The sequence below is a fragment of the Channa argus genome, chromosome 22, assembly GCF_033026475.1.
Source record: "Channa argus isolate prfri chromosome 22, Channa argus male v1.0, whole genome shotgun sequence".
Classification (NCBI taxonomy): Eukaryota; Metazoa; Chordata; class Actinopteri; order Anabantiformes; family Channidae; genus Channa; species Channa argus.
The window spans coordinates 7,889,752-7,909,467 of NC_090218.1; the positions used below are offsets into that span (position 1 = coordinate 7,889,752).

Below are 19,716 nucleotides of genomic sequence, written 5' to 3' on the forward strand. Positions count from 1 at the left end.
TCTCATGTGGCGCTTTGGTTGAGACACATGAGGCCGGGGGTGAAGGGGCCGAAAGAGGAGCCAGGCGGGGGTAGAGTCGGACTGTCACAGCGGGTCTATCCGATCCGACTGGCCGCCTCTCTGGTTCCCCAGACTCTAAATAATTGAGCAGAGTAGTGGCAGGCATCCATTACCACGTTGGCGTGTTCTTATTCATTACACAGATTAAAACAGCCACTTTTCTCACCGTGCAAACCTGTTGCAGGTGAGGGAGCCAAACCTGAAGAGCTGCACGTTGTCAGGTACTTGCATGGGACTAGCGGAGAGAGGAATGCAGACTGAGCCATAACCTAACGTGAACCAATGAAAATACATTAAGAGTGTATTTTTAAAGTTTCATTGACAGCTTTGTTCACACACTGAACTTTTTGATTTTCCACAGGAGGTGTTTAAAAGTGACATATAACCCTGGGATAGTAAAGGACGCCTTCACCAATTTTGAACCTGCTTCTTTTGGTTCTTTTGGTTCCCTTTGACTTCCCTGTATTCAAATATCTCTCTCCAGATGACGTCACATGAAAGGAACCCCAATTTCATATCAGGCCATGTCGTTGCTCTCACTATGAGCTTTGTAATGACGGTCAACCTCCTTTTCCCGAGCTCCTCCAGATGACATTATCAGAACTCCCAGTGATGCAAAACATCCTCCAAGTGATGACCTCTGGAGGAGTTTTTCCACCAGAAGCAGAGAAATACTTTGCTATAGCGTAGTCAAAGGGAAATTTAAAAGCATCGATGTACATTTATACCGTAAACTAAAGCCATAGAAAAGCAAGTTTTAAATTTGGTGAAGTCGCACCTTCAAACATCATAAACATGATATTAGTCTGAATGAAGTGTGGAGTCACTTTTCTATCCTTCCCCTTTTTACATAATTACTGGCATCATTCATAATTCAAAGACCATTGTTTACAATCTGTCATCTTTGTGCTTTCGTGTTGCGTTGATTACATCTGACACGTTTTATGAAATATGTCATATTTGTAACAGCTGGCCTGCTCACAGATGCATCTCTGACTTTATGACACAGCATTTGCCACCAAAGGTTTCACTAAAGCACTTAAAGCAGCCATTAGCAGCCTATGTCTGATACCGTACTGAAAATATTCAGATTTGTAGGGTTTGATTTATTTGGGAACAGATTTAGGTTTTATTCCCCCATCTGTAAAAGTATCAGTCAAAATGTAACCATGTTACAGCATTTGTCACGAAGTGGCTTCCATAGAGCCCCATTCTACGAGTGCTTGTTCTTTACATCCCGTTCGCTAGGCCGCCACAGGATCTGCCCAGAACTGTTCCCCATTCAGTCCCCAGTTTGGTTTCCCCATCCCCTGGAGAGGGACCGAAGTTATTGAATTAAAACCAAACAGACTCTAAGTGCTTTCACTTCACTTGCTAAAGTAAGAAACGCACATGCAATATTTAGTGAAATTTTAATATGTGGTAGTTTGCTGGCTGGTGTAATTAAACTAAGCATCAGGGTTCACGGTCTTTGCTGTGGTGTGGTGGGATTTGTTTGGAGGGCATGGATGTCAGAGCGAGCACCTGTAATGTAATCACTGCTTTACCCTCCTTTATAAGGTGGGATCCAGTTAGCTTTGGCCCAACACATTTGCCCGAGAGCCATCTTTGTTATGACAGGAATCGGAAATAAAAGAGCCGAGAGTTTAATCAGCAGTTACATCTAAACCTCGTTTTCATGAATGATTGGCCTGTTTCTGGATACAAATATTATATCCAATTATTTCAATCCTTTTTGCTGCTGTATGAATATTTAAATGAAGAACCATATTTCTGAACTTAAATAGTCACCATTAACGGTGATGGGATAAACCAAAGCTTTTTATCTGGTGCGTGTAAGTCATAGATGGATTGTGAGTAATTGGGCCCCTGGGCAGAGACAGAAAAGGTTTGGTTGTTACGGGGATTCGATGTCGGGTTCTTCATTTGGAGTCGCTTTGCATGTTTTTGCGGACGTTGTGCATCTTTTTTTTTGAACTCCTTCCCTTGGAATCGAGCTTTCGAACAGAACACGTGAACGGCAACATCAAACATCAGTGACATCAGCGTCAGTAACGTCAAACCCCCCCAAAAAAGTGCCATCAAACGTCCCCCCAGCAGTAAATGCGATGTAAGTAGAGGCAGATTATGCATCGTTGTTCTCTGCTGTCAGGTGACCTTTAGTCTTTCCACCAGTCCGAGTCTGCCACTGCTTCCGGGTCTGAGCCCAGCGGTGCCATCCACTAATCCACTGCAAGGTGTCCTATCACTTATGAAGATCTGAAATGAGACAGGGGACATGATTTGCTATACCATGACACCTCGTCTCCTTAATTGTTAGACGTGTGTTGTCACTGCCAGGAAAGTGATTAACTAGGTCACGTGTTCACCCCACATTATTTGTCACAGGGGGGTTTTCTACTCCTTTTGCTACAGTAGCGATTCATTGTGGATGCGTTTCAGCTATTTCTTTATTTACTAGATTAGTATTTAAACCTTGACACTTAATTCTAATGAACGTACAGGCCTTGGTTCGACAGACTCACTTCTAGTTGACCGTATCTACCTTTAGCAACTTTGGCAGCAGTAACGTCAAGCTCAACGGTTTCTTGTGGCTGTGGATTAGACCTGCACAACATTCGGGAGGAATTTTAGACCGTTCTTTCTGCTTCAGCTCAGCATAATTTCTAAAACTCTTGGTGTGAATGGGGTCATCGTTTCTTGGGTTTCTGTCGTAGATTTACTTAGATCACTGCCTTGCTGCATCACCCAGCTTCTTCTGGGCTTCAGCTTGCAGACAGCCAACCTGACATTATCCTGTTGGATGTATTTATTAACATTTAACATGGAAATTCATTCCTCCACAGTGGTGCGGTCCAGGTCCAGAGACGGCAAAGCAGCCCCCAAATCACGACGGTCCCTCTAAAGCACTTTACTGTTGGTATGTGGTTCTCATTTTAAAAGCATTTTTTCTTTCATCTGTCCTCAGGACATTTTCTAAGTAGTGTTGTGGAGCATCGAGATGATCTTTGGCAAACTTGAGGCATGTTCTCTTCGTTTGTTTGGAGAGACACGACTTCCTCAGGTAGGTCTAAATCACACCGTCATTATTCCATTACTTGGAATAAACAGCAATATAACTTTTTATTGGGACTGAGTGGATGTTATGCTGACGTGGTTCAATTTTCTTTCACAATAGACAAACGGTCAGCAGATCACAAATGTACAGTGTGCAAACTTTTAAGTAGCGCATGTGAAATGAAGGCAATTCTGCTCAATTCTAAATGGCAGTGTGCTGATACTGACATTTGTATGAAACATGAACAATAAAAAGGAGATCACACACAAGTTCAAGGTAATATTTTCTGGAATGCTTTTGCTTGTTTTCTCTCCCCCCTCCCCACTTTTCAATGTTGACTTTTTTTTTTGTTTGTTTTTTTTTTGTTTTTTTGTCTAGTCAATTTTCATTCTTCAACTCAAAATCTTTTTTCCCCTCCAAGATTCAATTTGAATTGTATTTTTTTTCCTTCTTCAATTGTCTTACAAGCACCCCACTCCTGTCTTTATTGGCAAAAGCAAACATGCTAGTAAATTAGAAATCCATTTTTTTTTTTTACAAACAAAATACATGAAGAAAATACATCCACATCCTGCAAATATAAACAGTAACAAATCCAAAACTATTATCCAATAAACATTTTACATTTTTTACACTATTGTGATAGCATACAGATCGTACAAAAAGTGGGAAAGAGGCCGTCTATGAATCCTCAAACACACACACACACACACGAAACCTGCCAGTGACCTCGTACAAAAAAATATCACGACAGTAAATCATACAAAAGTAATAAGTACAAAGTGAAAACCTTTAGCTTTCCATCACACCCGAAACTAAGGTGACACAGTGACGGTGCACACAAAGACATGACCTCAGAGGTTTTGATGGGGACACAAGGTCACTGGCAGGATGCTGAAGTTATCAGTCAGCAAGATATGCAATCCAAACAAGAGCGCTACTGACATTATAGGTGGGAGGAACTTGTGTCTTCACACGCAGGCAGAAATCTGCGCGTGAAGACGCGGAGATTTCTGTTCGCGTGGCCGTGTAAATGAGCAACCCTGCTACAGTTCTACCAACCACTACGCCTCCTGTTTTGGTGCTTCAGTCCGACCAGTTAGTGCTACAGGATATGATCCGTCTAGTTTAAACTAGGAGACGCATACGTGAAAACAACACTTCATCAGGCTGCATGTAAAGATAGTTAAATAAAAAGGAAGAAACAAATCTAACCACCAAAAAAAAAAATATATAAAAATAATAAAACATTTCATTAAGCACTTTTCCTCATTTAAACTTTTAATAAGTTCCATTCCTCCCACCCTGAGGATTCTTGAATTCAGCATATACAAAGCAGGCAAAACACAAAATAGAATTTTTTTTTGTTTGTTTTTTTTTTGTTGTGAAAGGTGCACATTTGTAGAATGGGGGTTAGAGCTCGGGCTGATGATATTCAGATGCATGCAAAACTTCATGTGTTATTATGTGCATGACCGTGAGCTCTGAATGTTTAACAGAAATCTAGTGAAATAATAGCTTGACTGGTTCAACACAAATCCTCGACTCCTATAGTTAAGCAGAGACACTATGCACTCTTGCTTAAGCTTTTCTACCTGAAACAAACTTGTCATTCATTTAAAAATGACCAAAAAGAAATGAGTACAACAGTAATTTTCTTTTCCTAGCATTTACAAAATTTACAAAGTAAATCACAAATCCAGTAAAAATTCAGCCATCTGCTGATTGTGTAAGGCAAAGAAATTATATATATATATTTTAAAATCAACAGTTCAGTTTTACATTCAAAAACCTGTCTCTTGATCTCACATTTCTGAAATGGGTGATCTGATCCTTGATCTGCCTTTTGGATGACCAGGATACAGAGTAAAACAAGTGAAAAATGTTACACAGTTTAAAAAAAAAAAAAAAAAGGAATCTAGAACACCAGCATTGGTGTTGGTATTTACACAGAGTGGCACTGGACATTGAGTGAACAGAAAACCATTAAAAAAGAAAAAAGTGAATATTTACTACAAGACTGTATCCGATGTGCATGGAGATGGAATTTGTAAACATTGTTTGGGTTTTTCTATTGCACGGACATCCTTCTGTACCTGCACTGGCTCTAATGTGTGGTCCTGGTACAGTGTCAGCACCTTCGGGTGCTGGGCAGGTGAGGCTGTTTATTTAGGAGTAAAACATGCAGAAACCTATCGCGTATTTATTCCAGCTCATAGCGCCACTATCCAGATCCTTTTAACATTTTGGGCTTAGCAGAGTGAAATGGAGAACCATACCATGCTGTGCCGATATAGGTACGGCACTGTGCATTTCTGCAGTGGAAAAATAAATCTCTCTCTCGTAACAGAGAACGTAATCTATTGGTGATGGAATGACTGTCCCTGAATAGAGGACGAGACTTTTCAAAAACTGGTGAGAAAACAGCTTAAATACAGTATGTATAAAAATACCTATTCACAGTCGACACAAACGTTGTGCATTACTGATATTAATCATCTGGTAAGCACACTGAAAATTACATAGGTTTTTCTATCTATCTATAAGAACAACTTATAACATCTTTCTCAACAAAAGTGAGAGCTTTTAAATTATTGTTTAGTTGACGGGATACAAAAACTGTTTACCCTTCCAACTTCCTTAGGTGTACAATAAAGTAAAGGTTTTTTTTCTTTTATTCCATTAGAGTTTAAAATTACTTAGTCTGAAAATACTGGAAAGGAAAAAAATTGACTTCCGGTTCATTGTATTTATCTGCAAGTTGGGAAAAATAAACACTTATTTTGCTGGAGAGCGAGGTGACGACGAATCGCGACACACTTCATCGCCTCCAAGATCGGCTTTCGTTTTCGTCATCTTCATCGTCGTCCTCTTCCTCCTCCTCCTCTTCAGGCAAATAAGAGCTACCTTCCTTCTGTTTGAATGAAAAACAAAACAATACATCTAATTTAAGCATTTGTTTTTATGACGACAGAATTATTAACGGGAACTTAAACTGACTCAAAGGCTTTTTCAAGACTGATGCTGTTGTGTTTATGTCCACAAGCAAGAGCCACCGGACAAACACCCTCAGAAATATTATCAAGCACAGCTGGGTAAAAGAGTTTGCATCCCCTCATGGCTGGTGTGCAAGCTGCTAAAAAGAGTAATCTTTAATGCACATTTAGATGGTACAAATGTTTTTACATCAAATATTAAAGTTGATCTGTAATTATTTTATGACGGGGGAGGGGGATGCAAGATTCTGCACTTTTGTCGTTTAATCAATTTACTATAATTCCTGGATCAGATTTTACTTCTGATGGTGAAAGAACTTTGTACTAACTAAATTTGCATTAAATATTATGTCTTTTTGCCATTTCAAAATAAGGGGATGCAAATTTTCACCCAACTGCAAACTTACCCCTAAACCTAACACAATAACAATGAACCGTCAGCTAGTAGAAATATTCTCTCATATTTGCTCATCTATGTGCAAGATAAATCCAGAGGTTATAAAACTTGAGCACAAGGCACAAGACCACAACCTCAAAAAATGCAACTCAAAACACAAAAATATAGTATGAGGATTCCACCTGACAGTAATGCAGCTTTACTCAAAGGGCTAAGATGCTCTTAGTACTGAGAGGCGTGCCCGGATTTTCCATTGGGAGCAGCAGTGAAAAATTTAGAAGCACTTGAAAGAAGGAGAAGTAAAAAGTAAAATCTGTGAATTTGACTAAAACATCCAAAAGTTTCCACATTTAGAATTTAAAGTTGCACTGATCATGGTCCTCTTTTCCTGGTGCTTTGGTTTATGTGGGATGTGTCCTACCGTATTCTCCTCATCTTTAAGCTCTTCTTCTTCTGGCTCTGTTGTAACAGAGGGTGTCTTGGGCTTGTACCAGGAAATCTGCAGCACACGACCTTTGAACTTAGCTCCCTGGTTAGCTGCCTAAAAAAATAAATAAATAAAAATTAATAACAAAAAATTAAAAGGGAATTGACCATTTTTATACTTCCAGCTTTTACCAATTTAAAAACTAATATTAACGTTATAGCAATTTAAGGGGATAAGAGGGAGGAAAAAAAGTTTTTGTCCGATGTGACTTACATTCTCCGCTTCACTTCGTGTTTTAAATGTCATGACAACACTGTTGGCATCTTGGTCACGGAGATCCTCGATCTCTCCAAATTTCTAGGATTACAAAAAGATGAAAGATCAGTATGACTTTTCCTCTGACTGGATAATAAGCACCTCAAATACAAAGAGTGGCACAGTACTCACCACAAAGTGCGGCCTAAGCTCTTCCTTCTCCTCCTGAGTGACCCCCAATATTGCCAGGGCTCTGGGTCTGTGGTCGACCACCATACGGTTCACGGCTCCACCACGAGCCATCATATCACGACTTCGGCCCCTGCCGCGACCCGGATGCATTGAACCGGGCTCGGGTGGCACCTTCCCTCGGCCCCGACCTCGACCCGCTTGAGGCCTGATCAGACCCAACCGTGTTGCCTAAAGCAGGACAGATCAGAGACGCTTACTTTCATAAAGCAACTGTCTGGATTGTACTTGTTTCAGTACACATGGACTAGAATAAATGTGTTAACCTGATTCTGCTACTACTGTTTACTGCTTTATGTGAAAACAAACAGGCCATAAATGTTTTATCATAGGCCTGAAAAAATGCATAGCAAAAGAATGAAATATTAATTTATACAGTAAAGATGTGTGATTTCACTCTAAAATGGCCATTTTACACATTTGCTCTCTTCTGCTCTTAACCATTAGTTCTCAGTCCTTTATTTTTAAAGTGACATATGTGACCTCTCTTCCTTGCCACTCAACACCACTCCATTTGTCCCTTCCTCACTTCTACCGCTAATTGTCATCCGTTGAATTTATACAAGGACCACCAGCTCAAACTTTCATGAGATGGGGCTCCATCAGTGTAGGACCGGTGTCTGATTTTGCTTCCTTAGCGGCTGATCCTCTGGGCTTACTTAAGTGGCTGCAGTTTAATGTGCAAGAGGACTGGATGTATTTTTAACAACTAGCTAATTTAGGACCCTTGGGGGTAGAGGGGAGTAACATGCTAGGCAGGGTGTTCCTAACAAAAGCTATGTTCTTGTTTGGTTAATCTTCTGACACAGCAGAAAAAGTCTGTCTTTAAATGTGCTGCATGTTTACAGGGGAGAGGAGATGTAGGGCTAAGTCTGAGCTGACTGAGAGCCTAAGATACAGCTTGAAGGAGAGCAAATGTTTTTATGGAAGGGAAAAAAATGATACAAACCATTTCCTGTTATCACAATTATAACATGACACTCAAATACATGCAGGTGATGCATGTTTTTCAAGCTGTGTGTGTGTGTGTCTGTGTGTTTATTACCTCAACCTGTAACTGTCCTAGTTTTCTCTTGAGGTCTGTAGTGTCTTCTCCAGAGCTCATCTTCTTATGAAAGTCCAGCTCTGCATCCAGTAGTTCCTTCTGGGCCTGATCACATGATAGAATGGAAAATAACTTTGTTCACCAGGTAATAAAAGCTGTTTCACAACAGACCCACATGCAGTTTACACATTTTCCATATCTATGGTCTGATTGTTGCTGCTAAACAAGATGATTCCCCCATGTTGCTGGCTGGAACTTACATCTGTCTTAGTCTTAGGCTGGCTGTGGTTTGTTTTGCTGCAGGAGACCTGGGAGGCTGGGTTCATTTCATTCTGGAGCTGGGAGATTTTGTCTGCCAGCTCTTTCACGGTCTTCATAATGTTGGCTCTCTCCTCTGGTTTCATGCCTCGGTTCTTCTCCAGGCGGTTTATCAAGGCCTGGAAAAGGACAGACAAGCAGTGAGAGGGGGAAAGATCAAGACAGACCGATGAGACATGGATGGTAAGGAGGTGTTAAAGCTGTTCCAACCTTCTGACACTCAATCTGTGTCTTCAACATCTCTTGTTTCTTCTTTCTCATGTCCTGCTGGAGTTTTAATGCTTCCTAAAAAAAATAAAAAAATAAAATAAAAGTTTTAATGTGGAAAACAATAACTAATTTCTAATCTTGTTGAGATATATATATTATATATTTATATCTATATAGATATAGAGATATAGATATAGATATATAAAAAAAAAATTAAGCTGCATGCCTGTTTCTTTTTGAGGGCTTCCTGTGCTTCGAGTGCTTTTCCCGTTTTCCCAAGGCTCTTTGACGATGATTTGAGGGCTGTGGAACTATAGGGGCCCTTCTGGGTGTTTGTCAATGTAGGCACCACCTAATTGACACACAGTTGCAGAACATTGTGATCATTACAATGCCATTGTAGGAAAAAGCAGAGATACACAAAAGGTGGGATTAAATACTAATAAAAGATACACTAATAATAAATAATGTATAATTATTTATCAATTGCTTTACCATCAAATACTACACTAGACATCCCATAAACCTCAGCTAGTGTGCATCACTGTGCCTAAGCACAGCCTTTTAGATCTGCTAAAAAGACAAAAGCCATTTTGTTGGAGAATGACTTCCGACTACATAGTGAGAAAATCTACTTTTCACATAAAGGCAATGGGCCTGCAATTGTCAGCATGTGGTATGGAAAGTATGTTAAAACAAATTTGAGCAGGGAATCTGGCATCACACGTGACACAGAAACACGGACACTACGACGTACAGTTACAGCATCTGCGTTTGGGTTCAGGCTGTCTGGCTTGGCTGTAGCTGTGGTACCAGCTGTTGCTGGTAAACGATGCTTGGGTACAGTCTTGTTCAACACGTAAGCGGCAGGATTGTGTTGCTTTATCCCCTGCAAATTCAAAAAAATGAGAAAATGAGAAACACAGAAAGATGTAGACCAGCATGAAAAGATGACGGGGTTTCAAACAGTGTTTTATACGTATAGAAACCTTTTGCATGTTGCTGTGCTGTGGCCCCTGGCTTGGTGCTGATCCAGCCGCCTGGCTCCCAGAGCTCTGCTCCTGAAACCCAGTGCTGTTGGAGCCAGGCTCGCGGTGCCAGTGCACACGGATGAAGCGGTTGTTGAGAACTGCCTGGATGCTGGATATGGCCCGTCTGGCTTCCTCATTCTTCGTGTACTGAATTAACGCTGCCTCTGGGTCTCCACCAAACACGACCTGGATTTAGAGGAGATACTGAATATCAGGTATGTGTGTTTGCAGAACTAATTTTATGAACTTGCTAGTAGGGCTGGAGAAAAACACTACTTTACAATTAATCGACTTTTATACAAATGTCAAATGCCTATTTTGTAGGAAACAAGCCATTACAAAGTGCACAAAAACATTATTTTACGTTTAAAAGGAAAGTAGATAAAGTAGACAGCTCAAAGACTACATTAGCCATCTTGAGTCACAATATTGCCTTAAGGATTTTGGTCTATGTGGACCCTCCTCAGTTTACAGGACAGAGGAAGGTCACTCTCAGGTCAGTCAGTTGAGTGTGGCTATAGAGCATGTGGAGAATGTGACTGTGAGAGAGATACACTGAAGACCCCTCACTGTTCTGCGCTTTCGTACCGTGCCGAGGCTTTGGAGCGTCTGTTGGGTAATCCAGAGAATACTTTGCAAAGTGCATATGGAAACTTGTTTCAATGACGTAAGGGATGACGTCTGAAGCCTTGCCAGCGGGTCGTACCACGTAACTGGTTCAGTAAGCAGTTTGCGAAGTAGACTTATTTAATTCAGTTCAAAAACTATACACTAACCATATTACAATGGCCATGAATGTTACTGTAATATCTTGACCTGTTTAATTCTTTTTGTCCAGTACAGCAAATGAAGCCTCACAAAGCTTTGGCCTTGAGTGACCCAATTTGATGAAACGCTTCAATGCTGCATGAGGTTTTGTCTCGGCCATCACTATTTGTTAATGAAGGAAAAATTGTAGCCCTCTGCACAATGGTGCATCTTACCTGTATATTGACAATGGTTCCAAACTTGCAGAAGTGCTCATTAAGCTTTGTGATGTTGTTGAGCTCACGTGGGATCTTGCGAACCTCCAGTTTGGTGTTTACATAGTGATTCCTCTTGGGAAAATTGCTCTTATGTTGGTTGTTAAAGTTTGGCCTAAGAAGAGGGGGGTGGAAACTATGTATCAAGAAATGATAGAAAAGAGGACAAGCTAATCAACATTTTGGGCAAAATAAACGACAATGGTGAAATGCAACCCAGACTGTAAACTGGATGTACGAATGTCTAACTACTCAGTGATGCTCCAATAAGCCATTAACTGTTGACTGAAAACACATAAACTTGCTCACACTCAAGATCTATTACGCATAGAGCCTCCTAGTCATGGTGATGTTTGCGTACACAGTCCCTCCACAACGGAGACAAAAGATAGGCTGCTGACCTATGAGTCACACTGGATTGAAACAAGGCTCCCTCAGCAGTAACAGCAAATGGATCGAGGTAGCTGCTTGTTCATTTACAAACACAATGACAAAATAAAAATAAAAACTGTTCGCTAAGGACATTAAGTGTCAATAATCACCCTGAGGTCTCCAGGTCACTAAGGTGCAGATGACATAGTCAGAAGAGTTAAAGATGCTATATGCATAAAACAAACAACTACTCCTGTATGTGACTACAGATGTGTGAGATACTAACAATTTCTATTTTGCGGGGCTTTATTGCCATGGCAACCGACAGAGCTCTTGCATGTCAGTAAATTAAACTGTTGAAATGATAGAAATTCTGTTTTCAAATGAAAACATTTGTGTGCGATTCTGAATTCTTACTTTTCCATCCAGGGTTTTTTAGCTACTGGCCCCTCAGCTGTACTGGGACCTATTGTTCTCTTCCTACTGTCTTGCTCCGCGTTAAAACGGGACACATTACTTCCAGGTGTGCTGACTGCAACGGCAGGCTCGGTCTGGATGATGATGTTGGCAGCTAGAAGATGAACACACAGACACAATCACAGACAAACAATAGTAATAATTAGGTTCTTCTTAATACCATAGTTAATAATGTGGACAAAAATGTAAAAAAAAAATGTGAAGAAGAAGGGCAATACTTGCTACCTCTAGAGCCTTGTCCTTCATTGGAGGTGAGGCCGATGAGGTTGGAGCGCTGGGTCTGCACCCGGGGAATGAACTGACGGTACGAGTTACGACCTGCCGTAGTCAAGCCTGGGGACTCTGGGTTGTAACCCTCTGGATCATAATTATCTAAAATGTAAAAGTAGACACACATTCAAAAAAACGCTGAAATAAAGCTGAGAAATATAAGATTAAACACAATAAAAGATGAGCATTTATATACACCGCACCACAGCTAAAGTAAACCAAAGGAAAACTGTAATAAAATGAGGCTTAGTTGGTAATTATTAAGATATCAAGTTAAAGAACTTTAGTTTGTAATTAAAGAAAAACAAAAATAATAATAATAATTAAAACACTCCATGCTTTTCTGTAAGCCAGTGGAATCATGAGCAGAATTATAGAAAGAGCACTCAAACTAATGTTAATTGCAGCCAGTACCCTATTCTCATAGGTTAATAAATAGCGCTTCCCTGTGGTCAAAAGTGCTCACTGCAGCCTGAATAAATGAGCATCACAAACCACATGCACTACTTGACACACAAACATAATTACAGAAAAACAACAACACAAAGCACCTCAAAACTTAACTTTTGCTGGTTTAGTCAATATAGCTGAGCTTAAGACCCAACTGCTGTGATTACTTAAAAACAATGGAAAACTTAAAAATTTCCAAAAAACAAACTAAGCACATAAAATTATAAAAAGAAAAAAAAAAAAAGACACCAAGTGAAAAGAACTCCCACAGCAAATGCCGAATCTAAAACACAACGTCCCAATCTGAAGAGGAAAAGCATTGCTGCTTACATTCAGACTGGACATATTGGGGACGAAGAGACACAGATGAGGACGAAGAAGGAGGAGGTGGAGGAGTAGGAGGAGGAAGAGTAGGCGGCAGGCCCACACCAGGAGGTCCAATAGGAGGAGAAGAAGTGATTGCAGATTGGTGGTTGGGGGTATCAATTCCACTGGTAGCTATCAGTGGGGGCCCTGGGGGAGACACAAGCTTATGTCTCAGCTACATCGCAGGTCAGACAAAGTGTGTTTGGTCTGGGCTGGTAAACCTTTTTTAAACATTTAGATTTATTAAACAAGGGAGGAGGCAGGAAACACAAACCTCTGTTTAAAGCAAAACTTTTTATAATAAAGTCTCGTGTGTATTTATCGCCTTATCACGTTATACAAACTCCACAGCATCACTGCAACCAGTTTAATTAAAGCAATGCGTAAATAAAAGGCACTTGTTAGTCCGTAGCATTTTGAATAACAATCTCAAAACTCCATTTACAGTGGACTCAAGTATTTACTCGTGCATCATTAACAACACAAGGGCATCTAAAAAGTTCCCACAATTATTAGCACTACTAGTGTATGAGGTAGGAAAAAACATGCAAAAGAACATACAAGAAAGAAGAAAGTATTGGAAATTCTTTTTCAAGTACAAATTAATGCCTCGGACACAAACCAGCCTTAAAAAAAATGTCGTAATATGTTAATATGTAACAAAAACTCTAAAACTGATTCATAAGAATCCACCATTTGGCTACAAGCTATGTTTTGTGCATTGAACTGAACTTCTCCAAATCAAGGTTTTTGTTTTAAATGTGCAGAGTCACTACAGTAAGCTGTACTACTACACATGAGAGTTGAGTGTGTGGTCTGCAAATCGGGTAAATACTTTAGGAACGCTAGGCTACACATTACACTGATAAATAAAGCTTGAATAAAGTAAAGCTTGATTTCTAGTATGACTTTTACAGATTATATACACACTATATAAATGAGCTATTTACTTCCATCTCTGAACACAATTTTTTTTTTTTCTGGACTAAATATTTTGTATTTGTCAACAAATTGTAAATTGTGCTATAACAACTAAGCAGTGGTGTGCAGTTCAAGGCTTTTTCAATGTCTAAAATTCACCAAAATTGACAGGTTTTTTTTTCCTTTCTTACAAATATAAACACTGGTTAAGAAAGTGATAAGAGAACAAATTCCTTCCTTGCACTAGTTGGTGTAGGTGCAGGTGAAGAAATCACAACTGCACTAACCATTGGAACCATCACTTCTCACATCCAAGTTGACACTACATACATTTTGGGATACTACGTACCAGTCATGGGGAAGATGCCTGGTGGCGGAGGCTGGCCATAGGGTGGCATCGTAGGTATCCTGAGTGAGGGGGGTGGCTCAGTGATTGGGGGCATGGTCAGGCCAGCAGGGGGCATAACAGGTGGTGGTGGAAATGGAATCATATTCGGCAGATTGACATCATCCACGATGAGAGGATCGTTGCCATGGTCGAATGGACAGAGGTCGCCACGTACACAAAACCCCTTTTCTGTATGAGGGGGGAAAAACAGCTTACTACTTTCTACTAATATACTTACAAGTGCTTTTTAATTTTGAGAATCATTACAGTCATAACATAATTCCTCTAAGGCCTTTGGCCCCACATTTAATTAGAGACAAAAATATGACGGTATTTGTGGAAATAAAAACAAATGAAAGAGCAATAGGAGACGATAACATTCAAGATTAACAACCGTCCAAGGTAAAGGCAGCTAAGGAATACATCACAGTGCACGTATTTACCTCAGTCTCATTAAGGAACTGAGTCCCTAGTGACTGTGTTTGAGCACACTGCTTAGCACTGTGCTTCAGGGACAGTGAGTAAAGTGAGTTTAAATCTTCTTTCCTTCCTTTCACTGGGGACATAGAGGGTGTGCTAAGCACTGGTGATTAGCAAGTCACTAAACAAGGCAATCAATAACCCTCATGAGAAGTTAATGTTAGCATTTACACAACCATAATGACCACATCATATAACTGTAAATGGGGTCAACATAAAAATCTTCAGTTCACATATAATGGTTATAACTGTTATTTGTTCTTAACAACAAAGCTTCTAGACAGAGAAAGGAAGGTTAGACTGATCCTACCATCGTAATCCCTGCAACGCTGTTTGAGTGAAGCACTCTTGTTGTTGAACGGCTTCCCGACACCATCTTGCCTCTGGGTGCCATAGTAGCCAGACCAGCTGTCTATAGTGCCATCAGGCAGGTGAGCTGGCGTAGCTATGGGAACACCTCCACCTCCTGAGACTCCAGTGGACAACGAAGAAGAGGAGGAAAAGGGGTGCAGAGGTGTGGGAAGGGGTAACAGAGGCGATGGGTGCTGGTGCTGCTGCTGCTGGGCTGTAGAGCTGTAGCCATCTGTGTCCTGTCTTTCCACCTCAAATTTTGACTTGAAGTCTGTAAAGACCAACAGAAAGACACGGAATTGTAACAAAACACCAACACGTTAAATCATAAAATACTGAACCATAACAGAACCAACCCTGCAACATTTAAAACAAAAAGCTACTTCTCTAGTAATGCAAAACACAATGCAGAGATGCAGATTAACCTTGTGCATAGTGAGGCCAATTCCACCGCAAGGTATCGAAACCCCACTGACATGAATGCAAAGTTGTCCACATTGTTCCTTACGATAATGACTCCCAGCAACACTGACAAACCAATACGGCAGAAAATGCTACAAACGACTACATACAGAGTGCTATTCACTCTCTTTTCAGCAGCATTGAGCACCTCACATGCACAATGTTTCCAGCTGCATTTCTGCATCACTAATGCAAAGTTCAGCTGACAGGAACTCCTCTACACTCCTGGGTTTGGTCCCCTGTGCTGTTGTTATTGGTTGTGGGGGTGTGGTCGAAAACGTTCTCACCTCTCCCTCCTCTGTGCTCCCTGTCCCTGCTCTTTCCTCGGCTGCCACTCCTGCTCCGGCTGCGGCTTCGGCTGTAGCTCCTCCCGCGGGGGCTCCCCCTGCGCCGCTCATGACGCTCCCGCTCGCGGTGCGAGTCACTGCCGCTTTTTCCGTGCCGATCAAAGTCACGGCGCTTGCGCTCATCTCTCCTCCTGTCATCACGGCCCCTGTGTGGTTGAGGGGTTACAGAAAATACTTCAAAACGGAACAGAACTGAATCCAAACCAGCTAAAGGAATATGTGGGTCTAAATGAAAACCAGATAAGATCACATGAATCATCTTCATCGAAATCTGATTTCATGCACTGTGAAATTAGTTCTCAGGTAGTGTTATTTAAGTGTACAGAAGAGAGTACAAGATAGGCCTGTTAACAAGCTGTTACTGGAGAACCTTGCATTCTAATGAAAGCCATCGTTTTAATAAGTAGAATTTTCTTCATTTTAGTGAACAGCCTCTGGTCTTCCTGATCTGCTCCAATGCATTGTGTTAATTCGCTGTTAATAAAACCTTCCTTGCTCCAACTGTGTTAAATTCAAGCTGTTGCAGCATTTTAAGGGGCATAATTCCTTTTTATTCTTTAAAAGGCTGTTAGTCTTTAATATCGAACAAAGGTTTTGAGTTTCATTAATAACGAGCGGGGGTTAAGTAAAATGAATCAGAACGTACATTATATAATAGACATCAAACTTGACTGCTTGAACTCCTGTATAGTATAAGTGTCCTCTCCATTTTAGACTGGCGTGTAATGGACACCAGGGCCTTATCGAAGAGCAGGACTCATAGGATTTGAATCTAACCATGCAAATATACCCACATCTTCCCATCCCTAAACGACTAAACCATGCAAAAAAAAAAATAATTATCACAGGAAAATAAGTGCAGTAGAAATTTCAGCATGAGACTAAGGTATATCTCAAATGACAGAATATTATTTGAAAAGGCCTCATGCTTGGTTATTATGCCCTGAAGCCACAAACTTACCTGGACTCAAAGTCAGAGCGGTTTCTTAGTGGACTTCTTCTTCGCCTGTTCTCTCTCTCCTCCTCCGGAGTTTCAGCCTTGAGGGAAACAAGTAGTTACAACTTAAACCCTATTCTATTATATTTTGGGGGAAAAATATTTACATACATAATGTGATCAAAAAAAAAAAAAAAAAAAAAGTAAAAAAAAAAATAGAGAATACATCAGATACACATTGAGATATTTATCGAATGTCCCCTTAAGAAAGAAAATGTTCATCTCTGTCTTAGGCTCCACCCATGTATCTAGGAAGAGTTGAAGACACGTTCATATGTTCACAGACTGACATTTGACAGGCTTGCAGGGTCAAAATGCAGCCACTTCAAGTTTTCCTACCTCCACTACATCGGATTTAACTGTAGTTGGCTGGACTTCCTCTTTAGGAGCTTCCTTGGCAGCAGGATTTCCCAGGTAGTTCTTGGTTGTCAGACATTCAAAAAGCTTATCGACAAATTCTATGGTCTCTGCAATGATAATAAGTAAACAGCAAATAATGTTTTCGGTCTTGACGATATTTTAAAAGACAACTTTCATTTCTATGCGTTTTGGACATTGCACCATTTATAAATCTAATTTCTTCTTTTAGATTTAATACAATTATTACGCCTCGATCATGTCTGAAGTGTTTTGAATGTTCTGGATAAAATTCTTAATAGAAAAACCATTTCCGTTACTGGTGTAATTATGTCACGGTGCTTTTGTGACATAACTGCTAAGCTTCTACTGTCATCAGGATGTATGAGGACACAAAGTAATGACAAAAGCCTCTGCTGGAGAAAGACTTTGTGGACAACATTTTTAATCAGAAACAGTTGGGATTTATTACAAAAGTGCATGTTGCACTGTTTAGAGTTCCTACCTTTTTGTAGGAAGACATCAAGTTGATCAGCACATAGGGCCTTCAGCTCCTTCTCTGGTTTGTCCTTCTTCACAAGAGCCACCACATAGTTGGCTAATGCAGAGGGGTCAGCATCACATCTGCAGTTTAAAATACACGGCTGATAAATAATAATGAACAGAACGAACACATTAAGCACTAAACATTTAAACCAAAAGAAAAGCAGAGAGCTGATTTCCAATACATGTCCTGCTCATCAACATTCTTGCCAACAGATCATGATAGAAGTCAGTCAGCAAGTAAACAGCACAAACACACAAAGCTGCAGGAAAGCATTCTTGAAAAGTCAATATATGACTAACCAAATAACCACCAGCTCCTGTAGGGGATTAAAGTGCATATTCTCCATAGTACACGTGATTAATAACAGACGAAATATAAACACTACATTCTGACAAACCAAAAACTGAAAAACAGGCCTGGCAAAGAGCTTTGTTACATTTTAACCCTAAACGAACAGGGTAAATTCCAATGGTTAGCAAACTCTTTTTCAAGTAACACCTGGCCAAGGTGGCAGTGTTGCAGGACAATACAGTAACACACAAAAAACCCTAAATATCAGCTAACGCACTATGAAGAATCAAATAAGACAAACATGGAAACATATTAAAAACAGCCATAAATAAGAAAGAAACGCAGAGTTCACAATATTTTGTTCCACCAATAAACACCTAAATAAACAGTAACTACAATTTTAGCTCATTTACAACATTTTCAATATGTTGAAAACCATGAAAGACATTAATCCAACATGAGAAGTGACATTTTCAATATTTGCTGTCTATTGACTCGTCACAACATTGTCTGAAGAACAGTGAATTGTTGTTTTTTTTTTTCATGAGTATGCCGTGCTTTTATATTTGAGGCAGCCTTTGGAAACTCTGGTAACTGAATGATGTAATAATTTTACGTTTGAAAGATACATAGTAACAAGAATGATAACGAGTTATGACTTGTAACTATGGTTACTCCACGAGCAAAGAGTTTTATTCATTAACGACATTATACAACTCTCTCTGTCACACACACACACACACACACACACACACACACACAAACAACTATAACTCAGTAAAGTAAATTTAGACATAAGACAACAAGATTTAACAGTTAGCTATTTAAATCACAAGTAAGTAGCATAGAAGTAAGAGGGCAGCTTGGTGCCGCAGAGATACGATAAAGTTACATTACCGCGAGCCAACCACGTTCCTAACCAACGTAGCTTTATCCTAAAATTACAGTGCAATTCAAATACACACACGCGCATATTGCACCATGCACAAATTTTAGTTTTTGGTTTACAAAACGCCTAACCACCTATCTTTGCCATGCAAAGCCAGCTAGTGGCAGCCGTGGTTAGCTAACTCGTGTCAGAATTTGCCCAAAGATTCTAGCAAGCCCCCATTGATGCCAGGCTAACCCACAAGCTAGCGTCGGCTAGCTAAAGTAGCTCAGTAGCATGAGAGCTAAATGTCATTTCAATTCAACACTCACATTGGCTCCAGGAGTTTTGCCAGCCACGACTTCAAGGCTTCCACATTCTCTATGATCATCGTGAGAATGACTATAACACGGTCTATAAAATGAAAGTGCGTTTTGATAACCCTACTTTCATCATCTATAAATTTATAATCTTTAAGGCCTTCTATCAGTCTTCACTAGCAGGTCGGACGAAATGTTTTACGGCATGGCAACACAAATCGAATTGTCGTAACGCAGGCCTGACGACGCACTTATAACCCTACACTGTCGTTACGCAATCGCGATTTATTAAATGTGTAATAACACAACTATTGTGTTGTCTAGCGGGATGTGAAGGTTAAATAAAATATTTACTCTTTAAGCGAGTGGTCTGGTTCACTAGAT

General features: G+C 40.2%; 1 protein-coding gene across 3 annotated transcripts; it reads right to left on the minus strand.

Moving 5' to 3' along the window:
* Positions 1-3,388: 3,388 nt before the first annotated feature.
* On the minus strand, positions 3,389-19,618 carry rbm27 (RNA binding motif protein 27). 3 transcript variants are annotated; one of them, XM_067491566.1, is made up of 21 exons: positions 19,345-19,618; positions 17,812-17,930; positions 17,289-17,416; positions 16,914-16,990; positions 15,893-16,098; positions 15,103-15,414; positions 14,274-14,501; positions 12,968-13,150; positions 12,143-12,289; positions 11,858-12,011; positions 11,030-11,183; positions 10,005-10,232; positions 9,773-9,904; positions 9,242-9,367; positions 9,016-9,090; positions 8,748-8,924; positions 8,488-8,592; positions 7,386-7,613; positions 7,212-7,295; positions 6,933-7,052; positions 3,389-6,032 (listed from the first exon to the last, which is right to left on the minus strand). In XM_067491566.1, exons 1-21 carry the CDS (start codon positions 19,401-19,403, stop codon positions 5,940-5,942), a joined length of 3,135 nt encoding a protein of 1,044 aa, XP_067347667.1. In that variant the 5' UTR covers positions 19,404-19,618; the 3' UTR covers positions 3,389-5,939. The 3 variants fall into 3 exon arrangements, with proteins under 3 accessions (XP_067347667.1, XP_067347666.1, XP_067347669.1); XM_067491565.1 differs by having other exon boundaries at positions 11,030-11,204; XM_067491568.1 differs by lacking the exon at positions 12,968-13,150 and having other exon boundaries at positions 11,030-11,204.
* Between the last annotated feature and the right edge of the window lie 98 nt (positions 19,619-19,716).